Below are 20,691 nucleotides of genomic sequence, written 5' to 3' on the forward strand. Positions count from 1 at the left end.
CGAAGAGGATGGATGTGGGCTGTTGTTGTTGGGTGCCGTCGAGTCAATTCTGACTCATAAGAACCCCATGCAACAGAGTAGGACTGCCCCATAGAGTTTTTTTGCCTATAACTTCATAGAAGCGGATAGTCAGGTCTTTCTCCTGAAGAACGGCTGAGTGGGTTCAAACCATCAACATTCCAGTTAGCAGCTGAGTTCTTAACTGTTATGCTACCAGGGCTCCTTGGATGTGGGCTAGGTTCCCAGATATCTAGCAGAGAAAGGGCAAGTCAGCCTCCCCCCCACCCCCAACTCACCCTACTCCTGCCAGACAGTACTTAAAATGCACTTCAGTGTGTTCATCTTTTCATTTGGAAAGGAAACAAGTCTTGACATTATGTTTCTGCCATTTCATTAAGGATGGAGGTCACCTCAGGAAGGGGAAGAATTGTTTCCAAAAGACAGCTTGTGAGGGAGTGGAGGTGGGGTGGGGGACCTCTTATCCCTTCTCTTTAGCCTGCTTCACTCTTTGAAGAGAACAAGCCCAGCTTTCACAGTGAATTATTTCAATGCTGCCTCAGCCCGCACTCAGCAATCCTGGGCTGAGGCAATACCCAGAAGGATTGAGCTATAGTTCAAGGTCAGACAAGGTGTCCAGACAGGACTGGCAGGGGAGGTGGCACTAAGATAGCTGAGAGATAACAGAGTGGAGAAGGGGCTAAGAGATAGGCTGGGTGTATGTGTTAAATGGAAGCCCAGAAAAAAAACTGGACACACAAATGTCTCCCTCTCTCTCCATCTCTTTTTCTCTCCCTTGATCTCTCTCTGTCTCTGTCTGTCTCTCTCATCTTTCTTTCTCAGTCTCTCTCTCTTTCTTCTTCTCTGTCTCTGTATCTCTCTCCTCTCTCTCTTCCTCTATCCCTTTCTCTCTGTGTCTCTTTCTCTTGGTCTCTCTCTGTCTCTCTTTCTCAGTCTTTCTCACTCTTTTTGTCTTTCTGTCTCTGATTCTCCTCTCTCTCTCCCTGTCTCTGTCTGTCTCTCTCTCTCCCACAGTCTTTCTCTCTCAGGCTCTCTCTCGATCTCTCTCTTTCTCTCCTCCCCCCCTCTGTCTCCCTTTCTGTGCCTCTGTCTGTCCCTCCCTCACATACACACACATACACACAAACACACACATGCAGGCACACTCCTGTACAGAAACACATTCTTTGCTTCCCTTTCCTGACTCTAACACTCCAACTCCCCAAGGCCTGTCTATAAATAAACAATAAGTCCCTGAGCCTGCCAGCAGCTCATTATTAACTCTTGCAGGGTCCTGGCTATAAGTATATAAATCCTCACACTTACCCTCACTTCATGGTTTGCAAAGCCCTTTCCCATATGTAATCTCCATCTGATTCCTACATTGTACATCTTAAAGGTCCCTCAGCCCCCTCCTCACCAAGCCCCACACACAGAATTGTGGGCACCCCACACCCACACCTTCAAAAGTCTTAGCCTTAGTACTAGAAGTTTCAGGTTGTGCTACTCAAAAAATTGTCCGTGGTTTAGGCCGCATCATCTTAAAACATTATCGCACACCCCTAATAATCGGAGCCACCCTTTATGAAACATTTGCTCGGTCCCAGGCACTTGCTCAGAGCTTTCCATGCATGATCTCATTTAAATTCCACAATAATCCTGAGGGTCAATACGATTGAGGCCATTTTATAGATGAGGAAAAGGAAGTGTGATTCTTCGTTATTGACTGAAATTCTAGAGCGTGGAGTGCTGAGTTTTCGACCCAGGTTTGTATGACTAGAATGCACACATTCTTAACCACTGCCCTGATGTCTCTTACTGAGAGATTTCAGAGCACCTACTGATGGGTCAAGTCAGACAGCTGGAACCAGGATTAGTAACCAACGAAACTTTCCCATGCCTGTAATGGTGTCTTTTACTTTCCACTTCAACCAACATTTTTTTGCCAGACTCTGTACTAGGCACTATGGATAGAGCAGTAAACAAGACAAACGTGTCCTGCCCTCATAGAACTTACGGTCTAGTTAGGGGAGACAGTCCATAAATGAACACACTATTAAATACACATATCATTTCACCAAGAAGATTCGAACCAACAGAGAATAAACATTAAAATAGTTCTAATTTTTTTCCAGACATTGCCCTCAACTGTACTATGTCAAGTTATTCCCCTCCCTCTTTCCTCCTCTTTAAAATAACTCAAACAGATTCCAGCCCCTGTTGGTGTCAGGTATTAAAAATTTAGTACAGACCCTCCCCTCCAAAAAAAAAAATAATTTAGTCGAGGCCAATTTTAGCTCTCACCTCGCATCTGATCCAAAGCCCCTGCCTCACCAGAGGAGCATGGCTTGGAGCTAGGTGGGGTTTGCTCTTTACTCACATCCTGACCTGACCCCTCATATAAATTACAGCTCCCTCTGTTTAGGCAAAGATAGAGCGGAAGGAGGGCTTGAGCTCCTTCCCCCACCTCCCAGCCCTTGCCACCCATTGCCCCCCTCACAGACTCTTAACTGCTGAAGATCCCTCCAGAGGTTGGCCATCTTGAGTGGGGACTAGCAAATCAACCTGTCTTAGTCATCAAGTGCTGCCATAACAGAAATACCACAAGGGGATGGCTTTAACAAAGAGAAATTTATTTTCTCACAGTCTAGTAGGTTACACGTCCAAATTCAGCTCGTCGGTTTCAAGGGAAGGCTTTCTTTCTCTGTTGGCTCTGGAAGAAGGTCCTCGTCCTCGATCTCCCCGCGGTCGAGGAGCTTCTCAGGTACAGGGATCCTGGGCCCAAAGGATGGGCTCTGCAACTGGTGCTGCTTTCTTGGCGGTATGAAGTCCTCAACTCTCTGCTGTCTTCCCTTTCCTTTTATTCCTTGAGAGATGAAAGGTGGTGCAGTGCAGGCCACACCCCAGGGAAACTCCCTTTACTTTGGATCAGGGAGGTGACCTGAGTAAGGATGGTATTACAATCCCACCATAATCCTCTCAGCATAAAATTACAGTCACAAAATAGAGGACAACCACACATGGCCTAACCAAGTTGACACATATTTTGGGGGGAACACAATTCGATCCATGACACAGCCCAAGCCCAATGGGTACATTTGATCCATGAGAAATTCAAGCATCCTGTCAGGTCAAGCTGTGGGAGACCCTGCCGCATTGCCCTCCCTTCTCAGGATGTGAATAGACACAGGGCAAACAGTAGGAGTGCTGCCAAGCAGATGTCCAGCCCAGTAATATGATACCAGTGATTCTCTTAGCACACTCCCAGCTCTCCCTCAGCTTGGAGAAGGGAAATAGCACCTCTTTCCCTCCCCAGAGAGGAAACACTCTCACTGTGAACTCTTCACTTCCCTCAGCTGAGGACCCTGAAGATCTCCACCCCCTTGTCCAACTCAGCCTTCTCCTTATGGGTCTGGGGTGGGATCAGGGTTTATAGTATTAAGGCCAGTTCTGCCATTTCAATTGTCAAAGTCTAGTTGGGAGCTCTTTTTAGAAACGTGGGGTGCTTAGCACGTCTCTTGTCACCCTTGGGTGTAGACACCCATTTCAAGACAGCAGAAAAAGTCTCACTCAACATCCTGTTAGAGAGAAAATCACAATTATGGGACATATGATGAAGGAAAAGAACAGGGTTCTACAAGAGGAAATGTCCATCACCGGAATCAGACTTCTTGGGCTCATATCCCAACTCTGCCCCTTACTAACTGTGTGACCTTGGGCAGGTTATTTAACCTCTCTGTGCCTCAGTTTCCTTATTTGTAAAATGGTGATGATAATAGTACCCACCTCATAAAGAATGCAAGTAAACTTCAACATGGTACCCCAGTGCCATCCATTAATAAATGCTCAATAATATAAGTTCCATGAGGACATGAACTGATGGATCCAGGTAATTTACAGGCACACAACAACATTTCATGAAATAATGAAGGAGGAAAAATAGCTTAGAATACTTATTTGAGATGAGTAGCTGGGAAAGATCTCTCTGAGGAGGTGACATTTAAGCTTTGACGTGAAGGATGAGGGGAGGAAAGCTAGGGGAAGAGTGAAGGAAAGGGGAAGACAATAATGGGATTAGCTGTTTTATGTCTCCTGGTGGTAAAATTTCTCCCAAGTCCAATTCAGGCAGGCTATCCTGGCATCACATTACATAACCTGTACAAAAACCAAGCCTATTGCCACTGAGTAAATCCGAACTCATAGCGACCCTACAGGACACAGTAGAACTGCCCCATAGGTTTTCCAAGGAGCAGCTGGTGGATTCGAACTGCCGACCTTTTGGTTAGCAGCCAAGTTCTTAACCACTGTACCACCAAGGCTCCCACATTACATAATAGCTTTGGGTCAGTGGATCAAAGCAGACCTCTTTAGAGTGTTACAATAGGTTTGCCTTGGGTGGGGGCCAGGGACCTTGTCCTGGGGTGAGAGGGCAGAGTGGAGAGGTTTGGTCTTTGGACTGTGTCTTAGTCATCTAGTGCTGCTATAACAGAAGTACCACAAGTGGTTGGCTTTAACACAGAGAAGTTTATTTCCTCACAGTAAAGTAGGCTGAAAGTCTAAATTTAGGGAGTCAGCTCCAGGGGAAAGTTTTGTTTCTCTGTTGGCCTTTTCATCAATTTTCCTCTGGACTGAGAGCTTCTCCGTGCAGGGACCCCAAGTTCAAAGGATGCTTTCTGCTCCCGGCACTGCTTTCTTGGTGGTATGAGGCCCCCCGTCTCTCTGCTCCTTTCTCTCTTTTATATCTCAAAAGAGATTGTCTCAAGACACAATCCAGTCTTGTAGATTGAGTCCTGCTTCACTAACACAACTGCCGCCCCTCCCATCTCATTGACATCACAGAGGCAGGATTTACAACATATAGGAAAATCACATCAGATGACAAAATAGTGGACAATCACACAATACTGGGAATCATGGCCCAACTAAATTGATACACACATTTTTTGATGGGGGGGGGGACATAATTCAATCTATGCCTTTGCAGAAAAGCAGGGTGTTCTGCTCCTAGAAGACTCCTGACCAGCCCACCAGCAGATGAAGTGGTGGAGCAACTGACTGCATGGTTAGAGCTGCTATGATGGTGGTAGAGGGACCTGGAGGACTCTGGCTCCTGGGAGTTATGACAACTTTGGTCTGAAAGAAATTAGCATTTTACAGCTCTGAATTTATACCCATTGCCGTCGAGTCCATTCCGACTCATAGCAACCCTATAAAAGGGTAGATACATGAACAAGCAGTTCATAGACTATTAGCTAAGGGATAGCCAAAGATTAATTCTGAAGGTTGCATCATACAGCAGTGTACATAACTGGACACTTGAATCTCTGTGCGTTTATGGTTCCAGCTGTTTTCAATTACTTTGAATGTAGTCATTCAAATGGCTGGGATAAAATACTGACTGAAGGAGTAGGTATAAGTGTGTGACTCACCAGCTCCTCTGACTCAGTGGACCCACACTTGTCATGAGCTGTTAATATCTAGGTCCATTGACAGTGCATGAGTAGGGCAAAGGGGCCAATAGAAGCTGTACTAGCAAACAGCTAGGAGCCCCCACTGCCTATCTAAGTAGTATCTATATCTTTTATTGCTACAGTGGCAAGGTTTTGGCATAGGTGTGTGGCCAGATCATTGTTTTCAATGACCACCGAATAGTGATATAACAGATTTGGAACTGATCCCAAGGAAGGAGGCTGCCCCTCTCTACGCTAGTTTGATGCACACTTAGTGTAGATAAATAAGAGCTGGGAAACCGTGCGGGGAATCCGAAAAGGGGTTGATTAAGTGCCTATAGTTGTAGTACTAGCAGGGAGCTTTCCATCACTCTGGTGCCATTTAGAATGTCAAGGAAGGATGGTTTAATTTTACTTCAACCTTACAATACTAATGGTTTTCCCAAGTGGTTTACCGGTTTTGTTCTCTCCAGCAGGGCATAAAAACTGTTGTCCACAAGTTCACCAACACTTGCTTTTTTCAGATGTTTTGATTTTCTGCCATTCAGGTAGATGTAAAATAGTATCTCACTATAATTTAATTTGCATTTTCCTAATAGTTAATGAAGTCGAGAACCTTTTCATACGTTTACTGGCTATTCATGTTAACTCTACCGTGAAATGCCTATTCCATCTTTTTGCCTGTTTTCCTATAGATTTTTTTTTTTAAGTATCGGAGTTCTTTATGTATTCTGGATACTAATCCTTTGTCAATTATAGCTTCTCCCAGTTTGTAGCTAATCTGTTCAACTTCTTATGTTGTCTTTTGATTTTAAAAATTTCTAAATTTTAATGTGGTTAAATTTATCAGTTATTTCTTTTGATCTGTGTTTCTTCCTTTTCAACTCCAAGGTCCTAAAGAGCCTCCTATATTTTCTCCAAAAAGTTTTAAAAGCTTTTCCTTTAACATTTAATTATTTAGCCCCTTGGAACTGTTATCTGTGTAACATATGTGGTAGGGGCCTGGTTTCGGTTTATATCCATGTGGATAACCATTTGTTCCAGCACCAGTTATTGTGAGGTCTATTCTTTTCTCACTTACCATTTCCAGCTCTGTTATAAATCAAGTTTTCATATGTGTGGGCTGTTCTCTAGGCTCCCTATTTATTCCCCTGGAATTTTATCCATCCTCTAGCTTATAGTTACTATAAATTTATAAGAAATCTTGGTATTTGCTATAGCAAGTTTGCTCATCTTGTTATTTGTTCTTCAGGAGAGTCTTGATTGACTCTTGGCCCTTTCTATTTCCACACAAATTTTAGAAACAATTTGTTGAGTTCCATAAAAAATAAGTAAAAATTCTATTGGGATCTGGACTTCGATTGGCATTGCATGAAGTTAGTAGATAAATATCTTCATGATGCTGAGGCTTCCTAACCATAAATTAGCCATGAGTCAAATCAGCTCGATAACAACTAGCAAAAACCATCACATTAAAGTCTCTTTAAGTGTCTTTCAATACATTTTTATTCTTTTCTCTATAAAGGTTGTGTGAAACTTTTGTTATATTTATTCCAAAGAATTTTATATTATTGCTGTTATTTAAAAATATTTTTAATTACGTTTTCTGTTTATGACATATATATAGATACACCGTTCACTTTTGGATGTTGACCTTTGTATTGTTCATCTATTGCTGAGTAACAAATTATCTCAAACACTGTGGCTTTAAACCACATTTATAATCTTCCAGTTTGTCTAAGTCAGAATTTCAGAAGCAGCTTAGCTGGGAGGTTTTAGCCCAGGGTCTCTCATAAGGTTATAAACAAAATATCAGCAGGCTGCAATTGTCTAAAAGCTTGACTGAGGCTGGGACATTCATTTCTAAGCTCATTCACACAACTGTTCTCAAGAGGCCTCAGTTCTTCACCATCTGTTCTCTCCAATAGGACTGCTCATAACAAGGCAACTGGCTTTCTCCAGCACAGGTGAATCCAGGAGAGAGAGAAAGAACAACTAATATGAAAGCCATATTGTCTTTTTAACCTAATCTTGGTGGCATACCAAAGCTTCTGCCATACTCACACAAACCATCCCTGGTACAATGTAGGGGAGGACTATACAAGGGTGTGAATTTTTGAAGGTGAGGATCATTAGGAATTGTCTTGTAGGCTAACTACCACATTCTTATATCCAACAACCTTGAGAAATTCTCATATACATTCTAGTAGTTTAACAGTAAACTCTTCTGGATTTTCTATGCAGGCAAACATATCATCTGTAAATAATAAAAATTTTATTTCTTTCCAATTCCCTTTTAATTTCTTTCTTGCTTTACTTCATTGGCTAGAATTTCTGGCACAATGTTTAAAAGAAATGGTAATAGAAAATCCTATCTTAAGAGGAGTTCTAACATTTACCATAGTGTGATATTTGTGATATGATTTATTTGGTTTTGGTTTTTGGTAGATATCTTTTTATCAAATTAAGGAAGTTTCCCTTTATTCCTAGTTTGAGTTTCTCCATTAATGGTATAATGAGTTGACCATATATTTTTACCCGTTTAATGTATTTATGTGGCAAATTACATTAATTGATGTTTAATATTGAACCAATCTTACATTCTTATAATAAACCCAACTTCATCATAACACACTATTTTTCTACATATTGGTGTATTCATTTTAATAGTTTATTGTTTATGAATTTTTTACATCTATTCATAAGTGAAATTGGCTTATAATTTTCCTTTCCTATACTGTTCTTGTCAGGTTTTATTATGAAGGTCATGCTAACTCATAAATGAGTTGGGTAACATTCTCTCTTTTTTAATACACTCTAGAATCTTATTGTATAAGATTGGAAATATTTGATCCTTGAATTTTGATACAACTTGCCTGTAAAACTGTCTGGGACAGATGTTTTGTTTGTGGATGGATTTTAAACCGCCAGTTGAACATCTTTAACATTTATAAACTAATCAAGTTTTTTCATTTCTTCTTGAGACCATTTTGATACAATATATTTTTTCTAGAAATTTGTCTCATTTTATCTAAGTTCTAAGACTTATTGGCATAAAGTTGTTCATAATACCCTATTGTTAATTTTTAGTTTCTTTAGTACCTATAGCTATGACCTTTTTAAAATTCTCATTATTATTTTAGCCTTTTCACTTTTGTCTTCATACATCTTGTAGAAGATCTGTCTTTTTATTGTTTTGTGTGTGAACTCATGTTTGACGAAATCCCGTGAGGCTTAGGTTAAAGGCACATGCTTACAGAGAGTACTTGTGTTTACTTCTGCCAAGTACCTGTGGGTATTGCAACCAGGAGCCATTTTTTAATAAATTCTCGGCTTGAGGTTTTCCAAACATGAGGAATGTGAAATCAGATTGCGAATCCATGTGAGGGCCAGATGGGGGTTATAAATTTTAAGAGGAGTTTCTTTTTTTTTTTTTCTGTTTTGCTTTGTTTTTCCTCTACCCTAAGCTAATGTTCAGACAGTCATTTTTCCTAGTTGAATTTCTTTGTAAGAAGGGTTATTTTCTTTTCTAATTGAGGGTATAGCCTTCCTTGGCCCTGGTTTTATGCTTGATATTCACTTTGTCTTCCACCACAATGGGTCCTACTCCTTCGTCTTCTGTCCCCTTAGCAGCCATAGCTGTTAAAACCAAATGGTGGTCACTAGGGATTAGTAAGTGATCTCAGGACAGACGTCAGCTTGAGTGTACATTTACCTCTCTGGAGTCCTGCTTTTGTTTTTGGGGGGGTTTTGTTTTGTTTTGTTCTGTTTTGTTTTAGGAGGACAGAAAAGGCCTTTAAGGCCACACTAATTTTCTTATTTTCTTTCCAGCTCAGCAATGTTTTTAAAAATATAATTAGAAAAATATTTGATCTAGTATCTTTAGGTGTTTTTTACTGGGAGGGTTTCTTGGTGAGAATATGTAGACTTTATATTTAATTGTTATATTTTCAAGGCCAAAGTCATCTTGGTCATGTTGTACAGCGTATAATTTTGGAGACATTATCAAACATTTGTGAAGGTACTAGAATGATCTTTAAAATGCTTCCAGACACCAGAGGTGAAATAACCTTCCATGCATCCTGGTTATACTTTTCAGTTTTTACAATAACAAATTATGCCCTTCTCCTTGGATTTCTAGGAGAAGACCACTTACGGTGAGGTTCTGGACTGAATGCTTTATACAACTTATATCATTTAAGATATAATGTGTGAGGTTAGGACAAAGTAGCTTATGATAAACCATTGCATCTGATAAGAACAACTAGAAAAGTCTTCTTCCAAAAAGAAAAAAAAATGTTTGAAGGCATTGGAGAGCTGCTGAGACAGCAGCACCTCACCATAAGTGGTTTTCTAGAAATCCAAGGAGAAGGGCATAAATACAATTTGTTATTGTAAAAATTGGAAAGTATAACCAGGACGCATGCAAAGTTATTTCATCTCTGGACTCTGGAAGCATTTTAAAGGTTGTTCTAGTACCTACACGAATGTTTGATAATGTCTCCAAAATTATACACTGTACAATATGACCAAGATGACTTTGGCCTTGAGATCAGGAAGAACTATACAGAGAGAATCAAAAGATCAGATAGATTTCCCCTCCTGAAGCAGACCAATGCTAACATCACTCTAGATCAACTAGAAAAGCTAGGAGAAAAAAAAAAAAACAAAACACAGACAGAATTATTTAAAAGCACTAAAGAGCTACATAAGCAACTAGGACTTTACAGTTAAGGCAGGCAGACACACTGCAGTTATTTTTTACTTGTGCTTGCTGATGTTGGGCAAGGGCAACGTCTTAGCTATCTAGTGTTGCCATAACAGAAATACCACAAGTGGATGGCTTTAACAAAGAGAAATTTTCTCACGGTCTAACAAGTTACAAGTCCAAATTCAGGGCATCGGCTCCAGGGGAAGGCTTTCTCTCTCTGTCCGCTCTGGAGGAAGGTCCTTGTCCTCAATCTTCCCCTGGTCAAGGAGTTTCTCAGGTGCAGGGACCCCATGTCGGAAGGACGCACTCTGCTCCTGGTGCTGCTTTCTTGGTGATATGAAGTCCCCAACTCTCTGCTTGCTTCCCTTTCCTTTTATCTCTTGAGAGATAAAAGGTGGTGCAGGCCACACCCCAGGGGAGCTCCCTTTACCTTGGATCAGGGAGGTGAGCTGAGTAAGGGTGGTGTTACAATCCCACTTAATCCTCTCAACATAAAATTACAATCACAAAATGGAGGACAACTATACAATACTTGGCCTAACCAAGTTGACACATATTTTCGGGGGGACACAATTCAATCCATGACAGGAAAGAAGCTGAAAATCTGGGATTTGCCTGGGCAGAGGGCCACTAATATTGCCAGAGCTATTGATTGTCTCATAGAGCAGAAAACAAAACTGAAGACTTCAGGAGACAACATCCTGCTGAGGGCGTGGGGCAGAAAACTGAACCTGACAGCCCATTTTCCCTGCAAGATATTTGCAAAATTCTGAGGCTGCACAGGGCAGGAGGCAAAGAGGCTCACCAGAAAGACTCTGAAAAGCAAAGTGGAATTTTTGGCAGTCTGGATATGCTGAGGATTAGAGTTTAAACCTTTAAACCTGTGTGGAGGAGGAACCCTGGTGTATACACCAAATTCTGCCTTGGAGAGCGGCAAGCTAGGAGCAGGGGTAAACCAAAGACAAAGTTTTAACAAAACTGCAGCCCAGCCTTGACTTGGCTCAACCCCTGACTGGATTAAGGTGATCAACCCTGACTCTGCCCTAGCAGAGAAGAAAAGATGGAATACTCCCTAAAGGAAGATTATACCTATGATGAAATTCTCCATCTTTTTTTTTTTTTTCCTCCCTCTTTTCATTTTTCTTCTCCATCTTTTCATTTTTTGCTTCATCTTTTCCTCTAGATGGCTCTCTGAGGGCTGTAGGGGAAGATCCTTTGTTGTCTTTCAGCTTCTTACAGCCCTAGGCATTCCTTGGCTTGCAGGTGCATCTTCCCATTGCCATCATCCCTCTCTATCTGTCTCCCTGTGTCTCTTCTCCTCTTTTATAAGGACACCCTTCAAATAGGGCTAAGGCCCACCATCCTCTGGTATGATCCCATCTTAACTAATAACATCTTCAAAAGACCCTATTTCCAAACAAGGTCACATTCACATGTACCAAGGGTTAGGACTTCACCATGTCTTTTTAGGAGACACAATTCAAACCGTAATATACATATGTACAAAAGATGAGAGAGCAGAAAAAAAGAAAGAGATTAGTAAAACTAAAAAGTGTATGTCTAGGTTGTTTAGCAGGAGATGATATTGGGGGGGTGAAGTAGAGAAGGGTCAAGAGGCCAGACTTTGCTGTTTCTGTAACCCTGAGCAAGTTTTAACCACTCTGGGTCTCCACTTCATCATCTGCAAAAAAAAAAAAAAAAATGGGTGATTCTCACTCCCTGGAGTACATACTAGAGAAATACAAACCTTTACACGAACAGATACATGCACACCCATGTTCATTGCAGCACTGTTTACAATAGCAAAAAGATAGAAGCAACCAAGGTGTCCATCAACGGATGAATGGATAAATAAGTTATGGCATATTCACACAATGGGATATTATGTATCAATGAAGAACATTTCATAACATGGAGGAATCTGGAAAGCATTATGCTGAGTGAAACTAGTCAGCTGCAAAAGGACAAATATTGTACAAGACCACTATTATAAGAACTCGAAAAATAGTTTAAACAGAGAAGAAAATATTCTTCGATGGTTATGAGAGGAGGGGGAGGGGGGATTTCACTAATTAGATAGTCGATAAGAACTATTTTAGGTGAAGGGGAAGACAACACACATTTCAGGAGAGGTCAGCACAAATGGACTAAACCAAAAGAAAAGAACTTTCCTGATTAAACTGAAAGCTTCAAAGGCCAGCATAGCAGGGGCAGGAGTTTGGGGACCACGGCTTCAAGGGATATCTAAGTCAAAAAAAAAAAAGTCAATAGGCATAAAAAAAATCTATTAAGAAAACATTCTTCATCCCACTTTGGAGAGTGGCATCTGGGGCCTTAAACGCTAGCAAGCGGCCACCTAAGATGCATCAATTAGTCTCAAACCACCTGGAGCAAAGGAGAATGGAGAACTCCAAAGACACATGGTAATTATGAGCCCAAGAGGCAGAAAGGGCCACATAAAGCAGAAAACACATTAGTCTGAGACCAGAAGAACTAGATGGTGCCCAGCTACAACTGATGACTGTCCTGACTGGGAACACAACAGAGAACCCCTGAGGGAACAGGAGAGCAGTGGGATGCAGACCTCAAATCCTTGTAAAAAGACCAGGCTTAATGGTTTGACTGAGACTAGAATGACCCCAGAGGTCACGGTCCCCAGACCTTCTGTTAGCCCAACCATTCCCAAAGCCAACTCCTCAGACAGGGCTTGGACTGGACTATGGGATAGACAATGATATTGGTGAAGAATGAGCTTTTTGGATCAAGCAGACACATGAGACTATGTTGGCATCTCCTGTCTGAAGGGGAGATGAGAGGGTAGAGGGGGTCAGAAGCTGGCCCAATGAACACACAAAGACAGAGTGGAGGGAAGGAGTGTGCTGTCTCAGGGGAGAACAATTAGGAGTATATAGCAAAGTGTTTGTAAAATTTTGTAGGAGAGTCCAACTTGATTTGTAAACCTTCACTTGAAGTACAATAAAAATTAAAAAAAAAAAAAAAAGTGGGTGGAGGAATCTTTGGAACCATTAAATGACCCTGTTCTCTGAACTGGTACGGTTGAAGACACTTTACTTCACACAGCTTAAAGCAGAGGTCTTCAAACTTGACTGCATATTAGAACCACCTGGAAAGCTTTTAAAAATTCCAATGTCCAGGCCACAACTCAGACCAGTTAAACCGGAATCTCTAGGGGCAGAGCCTAGGCATCAGCATATTTTAAAACTGGCCAGGTGACTCATATGCAGCCAAGGCTGAAGGATGCTCTAAATCTAGCAGCAGGCATCCACTCATTGGCAAAAGGAGAGATGGGTGAGGAGGCCAGGAGTCAGCAAGATGGCACATGGGAGACTACTCTGAGTTTGGAATCCCTGCCCACTAACCAGAGTGTTTATTGAGGCCACGCACGCAGTAGCTGCTAAAAATGCCATGTGAAGCTGGGAGATGAAAGCTGGGGAGAGACTTTCTTTGCAAATTGAAGGACAACCCAAACTTTTCCAGAACTTTTGGACTCAATGATGAAGATTCAGTTTACTAACCACATAGGGATTTTCAGCCTTTCAATTTGGGGGTAAACTTAAGCGAAAGCCATAAATTTAAAAAATAACAAAGTCCTTCCTTAAATAATTAAGTTTAACCATGAGGGAAGTGGGGAGCAAAATAGCACACCCGAAACTCAAGCCATTCTCCCATGTTAAATTTTAACAGCAGAGTTGCTTCTGCTGTTAGGTATCAGGATGCGAAATGTGGATGATTTTTGTTCTATAGAAAAGGCCCAGGAACACACTGCTGTCTGACTGAGTCCTCCTTCAGTCATTCACATGCAGCTCAGGGACACAGAGCCAACACGCGGTCAAACCAGGACAGGCAACCAGCAAGAGCTGACCAGAGTCACGCCTGCCTGGAAATCAGTCCCTTTTTAAGAAGGGGAGTTGTTAGAGAAGGAGAGACTCTGTGGGAGACCTCAAGGAGGATGTGTGAAGCAGAGGAAGGAACACTAGGCAAAAAGTCACTGTCCAGTCTGGCTGAACCTGGCATGGGACCTTGAAGAGTCACTTCCCCATCTAGGTCTTATATCTTCATTCACTTGGTTTCTTCTTTTACAAAGTTAAACATTTGAGTCCTGTGGTCTTCAAGTTCCTAATTAGACCCAAATTTAATTTTTCTCAATCCCATGGGAAAAGAGAGTTCTCCTTCCCCGAACCGTCATCATGAATACAGAGTCAGAGGAAACAGAGGTTATGAACTCAAATGCCTGCAGAGGCTAGGCAGATAGTATAAGAGAATGAGTCAGCGGGTAGGGGCTGTGACAAACACAAGGCCCCGTCTAAAGGGGGTAAGCTATGACTCAACTCAGTTGTCGCCATGAGAGAAGATCTACTGATTTTTTGAGGAAAAGATAAAAGAAATCCAGATTTTTTAATGCAGTCTGTTGATTATTTAATCTTGGCAATAAATTCTCTTTAAAAAAAAAAAAGGCAACTCAACACGTGAAACAAAGTACACCTGTGACCAGACATAGGGCTATAATTTACAACCCCTGATGTAGACGTTGTTATATGATAAAAGTTTGTTCTTTTTAATTGGGCCTTTACAGCAGGTTGATCATTCATTTTGATCTTAAGATTCACTGTGCAGAAGCTATTTCTGGAATCTTAGGCAAGAACTGGAGTCATAGCTTGGGTCCACAGACCTGCTGCTTCTTGATGCCCTCCTCCCCCTCCCTGTGGCCCTCTGTGCAGCAACAAGCTTGGGTCCTTCAGGAAGGTGCTCAAGAGGTAGAAGCCACCGCAGTCCTTCCCATGTCGCTCCTCCCCTATTTTAAAGAAGTGGTCCCACAACCAAGCACTGTGTGTGATGAGTAGCAACCACAGATGATAACAGGTAGGGTGACAGTCTCAGCAGTTCAAGTCACTGCTCTTAGACACCCCCACCCCCAAAGGTCAGGTGGCAGGAAGTATGATCATGATGAGACTAGGACCATGTGAATACCCTCATGTGGATCCAATTCCTGGTCTGAATGAACTCTGCTCAGTTGTTTCTAAGCAAAACAGGAGAGTTTCAGTTCATGGTTTCTTATTTGACTGTGGCTTTGAGAAAAAAAACATACTCAAGTCTTATATCAAACACATTTATTCTTACAGTGAGCATCTCATAAAGGATAGCTATGGGAGAGTGAAATATTTACAATAGAAAAACCGTGGGTGCTAACCAAACTTCAAATACTATCATAGCAGGGTTATTCCAACAGTATTTTTCTGGGATGGCAGATCACACATGTTAAAATTAACTGCATTCTCCAAACACCTCTCAACTGACGTGCACAATGATAGAAACAAACATTTAGGGACTCCAGTCCTTAAGGGCAGGTGGATATTACAGAATGGATTTATACACACTCCAAAACAAGTATATTACAACATATCCAAAATGACACACAACTCTAAAAAAAAAAAAAAAAAAAAATTGTCTTCAAGGAAATTAAGTAGAAAGACTAAAAACAAGCAAGGCAAAACAGGCGAGAAATAAGTTGCCATGTCTATGTGTAAGGCACTGGATTCTTGCATAGAGAATCCTAGTGTCAGCCCTCACTTCAAACTTCACATTGAAAAAGTTTAGCAGAAAAATGAGTCACCTTCAATATGAAGGATGCAAGTTGGTACCCTGACGACACTCTCAAAGACACAACAGCATTGGAGGAGGAATGCCAGTCTACAGAGTGGACCTTCTTACAAGACCAAAAACTCATACGTTATGAGATCCCCATTCAGATATTTGGGTTAAGCAACTAGTGTTCTGGTTTAATCAAGGCACTTGTAAAGAGCTATCTTTGACATGACGCAGAGTCCCTACAAGTTGTTAGCTGTTGATGATGGCATGGGTTTTGGTTATACCAAGAACCCAAGCATGACGCCTTGATTACAAAGTCATTTTTACCATGAGGACTGCAAAGTCAAATTTGCTTAAACTTTGTCCAAATCATGTATTTTTTTATAAATCACATTTGAACAGAAAGGCTTCACTTGAGATCTTGATTCTCCCGTTGTAATTTACCTTTCTCCAACACCATTCTACACCTTAAGGTATATATTTTTCTCCACAAGAATGCATAGATTTTTCCCCCTCTACAAATGATTTTCCCAGAACTGTAAAACCAACTTAAAAACACAAAATAACCTTATATTTTCGCATCCAAAATTAACTATCAGACCTCCCGTTTCCACTCTGTCTTGAGCTGCAGAGCCCTTTGGGTACACAGTACTTTTCAGACGTCCCCCATACCATTAGCACAGCTTTCCATCACCATCAATTGTCCTTCCTCAGCCTTTCCTTGCTCAACATGAGAGCTAGTGAATTGAGAGGGAAGGAGGAAGGTCATTGAAAAAGCAATACTTTTATAAAAATAGGTCCCAAGCTGTTACTTAATCCTCCAAAGCAAAATTGGGCAGTGCCACTGTTATTGACCCAAAATCTAAATTCTCAAGTGGCTATCTTTTTTGTAGCCAGATCTTAAAAGCTCAAACCTAAACCTACTGAAGGAAAATAGCAAAGACTTCCTAATATTGAGCAATACAGTCCTAGAATTACATTGGGGAATATGACAGGTCAAGACCAGTCACTAGGTTAATTCATCGATAAGAGGCCAAGTTTTCCATTCTTCCCCAGCTCTGCCATTCTGGGAAAAGCCCACTAGCCAGCCTCGGACTGCCAAAGATTGTTGACTCTAACTCAGTCTTGGAGGGTTCCTGGTGGAATGCACAGTCCTTGGATGCCATCTGTGTCTGCACCCCATCAGGTTTCCATTGCACGTGGACAATTCTATAATTCTGACCCTCGTTGTTGTCCCAGAAGACCTGCCCACTGGCATAGTAAGAAATGCAGAACTCAATCTTCTCTTCAGTTGGAATGACTGGGGGTAAGTCAATGGCAAATGAGAAGGTGTCACTATCTGAGCCACCATACACATTTTTCATGTAGACACAGTCCACATCGGTGTAGCTTTTCCAAGTATCATAAGTGATACGGACCTGAACCTTCTTCTCAAAGCTTATGTTTTTTACTTTTACAGTCCCAGTCACTGTTCGCTCTTGCAAAGAGCAGTTCTCCAGACAGACGAGATTCTTCTGAAAGTGGTTCCGGAAACTTAAGTAGTCAGATGAAGGCTGTGGGAAATCCAAAATCAAGTTTTTCTCCTCATGGAGTTTTAAGCTGGAGGAGATATCGTTAAGGTCCAAGAGATCAAACTGGAGATCCCATGCTGGTTCTTCTGGGAGGTCAGAGAAGATGTGGATGGCAGTAAGAGAGAGGCCCTTGGAGTCAGCAAACACAACTCGCTTCTTGGTTTGGTTGTGCGAGTGCTTCCAGTCGTTCTGTGATTTGGCTTCCTGTTTTATATTGAGGCACGATTTCAGAGGCTTCAATTTGTTCACAAAATTTCTTCGTTGAAAGTCATCATAAGGGCCCAGGAAGCTCTTTAGAGGTGGCGAATGAGCCAAGCAGAATCTCATGGCCACATCCACTGGCATGACTGAACTTGTCAAAGGCCGTGGATCTAAAACCTGGATCATTCTGAAATGGAACAGGTAAAGGGGTTATCATCTGGATCTGGAATGTTCTTCCCTGGTCCCAAATACCTGTGTTCTATTTGTGTACTGACTGATTTATACCTGGTGCAGTAATTATCAGAGAGGTGCTATCATATGTAGTAAAAGAGAACAGCATGAAATTATCATACCTACATTCTATGTCTAGCTCTACCCCTGCCTGGCTAGAAGGCTGTAGGTTAACTACTTGTAACACTTGGAGGACTCAGTTTCCTCATCTTAGAAATAAAAGGGCTGTATCTGATCATCTCCAATGCAGCTCTAAGAATGATTTGCTCTGTTCTGCGTTAGTGGTTCTCAAACCTGTCTGGTCGCAATGACCTGGGAAGTTTGTTTTTCTTTTTTTTGTTTAATACAGATTCCTGGACCATAGATCCACTGAGGCAGAACATTTGGGCGTGGGGTCCAGGAGGTGCATATTTTCTTAAAGCTTCCCAGGTGATTCTGATGACCAGACAGGTTTGGGAGCCGCTGGTTCCACACCCTGTGTCCCTCTGGCTGCATTTGCTGATTTTCCTATTGAATTGATTATGCTTCTCTGGAAAAGTAACACACTAGAAAAGAAAAAAAAAAAAAAGAAGAAGCAATCAGTATTCTCCTGGACAACTCTGAAAGTGTGAAGGCTGGGAAGAGTGAAGTCAGAGGATCACCTAAGCACTTGAATTACCGTGTTCTGCCTCATTTTTCACAAATAACCTAGTGACAGAGAAATCAGCAATACACATACTTAGAGAAAAACTTTGCATAATCTATATTTAATATAGAAAGAAGTCCATGACAGGTCCACATTTAAGTGGAAAAAAATCTGATTACCTGAACAGTAGATGGTTTTCAATATATATGGTCTTAAAAATATTGGGAAAATGTATAGGAAATATACAAAAAAGTTAACAATTGTCTGTCAGTGATAGGGTTATGAGTGACATTCTTGTCTTCCTTGTACTTACTCTGGTATTTTCTAATGTTTTGGCAATGGATATATTTTTATAACTGGAAAGACAATAAAGCTATTTAAAAATTTAAGCATAACTACATTCGGCAATTTAAGCCAAAAAATTTCCATCAAGAAGCTTTTTTTTTTTTTTTTCCTGGCCTTTAGCCATCATTACATATTACCAAGCTTATGGAATCAGGACTTCTTTCCCTACCTCAGCCTTACAGATAAGAGGTGTGGATACTGTAGATGACATTTTCAACTTGGTTTTAGCAACACTGTTCACAGCAGTTGTAGGCACGTAGGCAAATGGTCATTATCGCAAAATGTACAATAAAGAACATTCACAGAATTTATAAACTCTGGGATTTTTCTGGGAGACCAACAACCTTAGAACAAACAAATGAAAGCTAAAGCAATATTTGTGAGTCTAATAATAGTGAACAGGCCTAACTTTTAAAGAGGTCTTCTGCTTTTACCTAAGAAGCAGCTATTTGAAGTAATTTTTTTTTCCTTTTTGCATTTATAGAAGGATGGTTTTACTGCTGGATGACTTCCCTAGAATTTTAGGACTTGGCCAACAGTTAAAAATAATAGTTTGCTCAGACTCTGGGACTGAGTTTGCTAATGGCAAACAATGAAAAGGAAACTGGAGGGCTAACAATGCCAACAACGGGCTGTAACTGTATGGGTTTGGTTTTTGTTTTGTTTTGTTTTTCCAAGCTAAGCTACCTAACCAGCAGTTCCCACAAGTTAACCTGCAGAGTTCTTAAGACATTTGTGCCGGACCAAAAGATAACACTCGGAATCAATGAGGGAACCCGAACTAAGGCTGACACACATTAAGACAGTTTCCGGTTTAGGATGCTGATTACCAAATAGGTCCTGCCTGGAGCACACTTGAAAAGCCAAATTCCCAAACCTTTCCAGCCTACGAGTGCCAGATTCAACTCAGCCAACCCGTCCTCCCCTGAAGTCTCCGTTTGCAGTGATGACAGGACGAAAATGCAGCCTGACTTCCCCGCAGCAAAGCTCTTCCCTCTGCTCCAGGCAGGAGAGTCTGCAGCGAACCTACCTGGTGCAGCTCATCAGGGAGAGAGGCCGCGGTGGACCGTGACAGTCGCCACGCCCGCTGCCTGCGCAAGTTCTCAGCCGGGCTCTGGCCGTCAAGCTCCGCGGTCGCTCAGGCCGATTGCGGGCGGGGAGAGCCCGAGAGGCCGCTTATCTGCTCCGGACCACGTGAACCAGCCACTCGGACCAATCGACGGGCTGCAGACCCAGCGGCACAACCAACCAGCGCCCAGCTGGGGCGCGAGCCCTCGCTCGGGGACGTGATCGCTGCTGGCAGGACTAGCGGAACGCGAGCTGGGAGCCCAGCGGGCGGGGGAGGCGGGGGAGGCGGGAGCTCGGCGGCCAGCTGGACCCCGCCGCGTACCGCGACCCCTGGGCGAGGTAGCGGGGTCACGTACGGGGAGAAGGCAGCGCAGCCCTCACCCCGCCCGGCGCCAGCGCCTCGGCTGCAGGGAGGGAGATAACCCTTTGCATCTTGAGGCGTCTTTTGCTTGCAAATATGTTTGTGATCTCTGCACAGATTCTGAGCACCAAAAGTTGTGGCTTGTTCCATATTTACATATTACTTGAAACGTTGTACTGTTTTTCTTTTGATGTTATCCTCGCATCCTCTACCTCACCTAGCCTGAGTAATCAAAAGTTGGCTGCTTATTTTTTGGTGAGAATGAATCGACAGACGCACCACACAGTAGATAATGGCTGCCAGGAATTACCAGCTTCTCTAACAAATGGGGTTATGAAAGCATACAAGCCCCACGAAACAAGAAGATGGCATTATTAATTATTAAAGGCATTTTGCATTTCAATCTATTCTTCAATTTTCTCCTTAGAAAAGAAAACTAAAACCAGAAATGGAGCGACCATTTCACTCACACGGCCAGTCAGCCACAGAGCAAATCCCTCGACTCCTTGTGACGTCCTTTGGCA

General features: G+C 42.0%; 1 protein-coding gene across 1 annotated transcript; it reads right to left on the reverse strand.

The window, feature by feature from the left end:
- Positions 1 to 15,285: 15,285 nt before the first annotated feature.
- Positions 15,286 to 19,939, reverse strand: PPP1R3C (protein phosphatase 1 regulatory subunit 3C). The gene is made up of 2 exons (XM_049855731.1): positions 19,769 to 19,939; positions 15,286 to 17,724 (listed from the first exon to the last, which is right to left on the reverse strand). The coding sequence occupies exons 1-2, from the start codon at positions 19,780 to 19,782 to the stop codon at positions 16,785 to 16,787; spliced, it is 954 nt and encodes a 317-aa protein (XP_049711688.1). The 5' UTR covers positions 19,783 to 19,939; the 3' UTR covers positions 15,286 to 16,784.
- Between the last annotated feature and the right edge of the window lie 752 nt (positions 19,940 to 20,691).

The sequence above is a fragment of the Elephas maximus genome, chromosome 16, assembly GCF_024166365.1.
Source record: "Elephas maximus indicus isolate mEleMax1 chromosome 16, mEleMax1 primary haplotype, whole genome shotgun sequence".
Taxonomy (NCBI): domain Eukaryota; kingdom Metazoa; phylum Chordata; class Mammalia; order Proboscidea; family Elephantidae; genus Elephas; species Elephas maximus.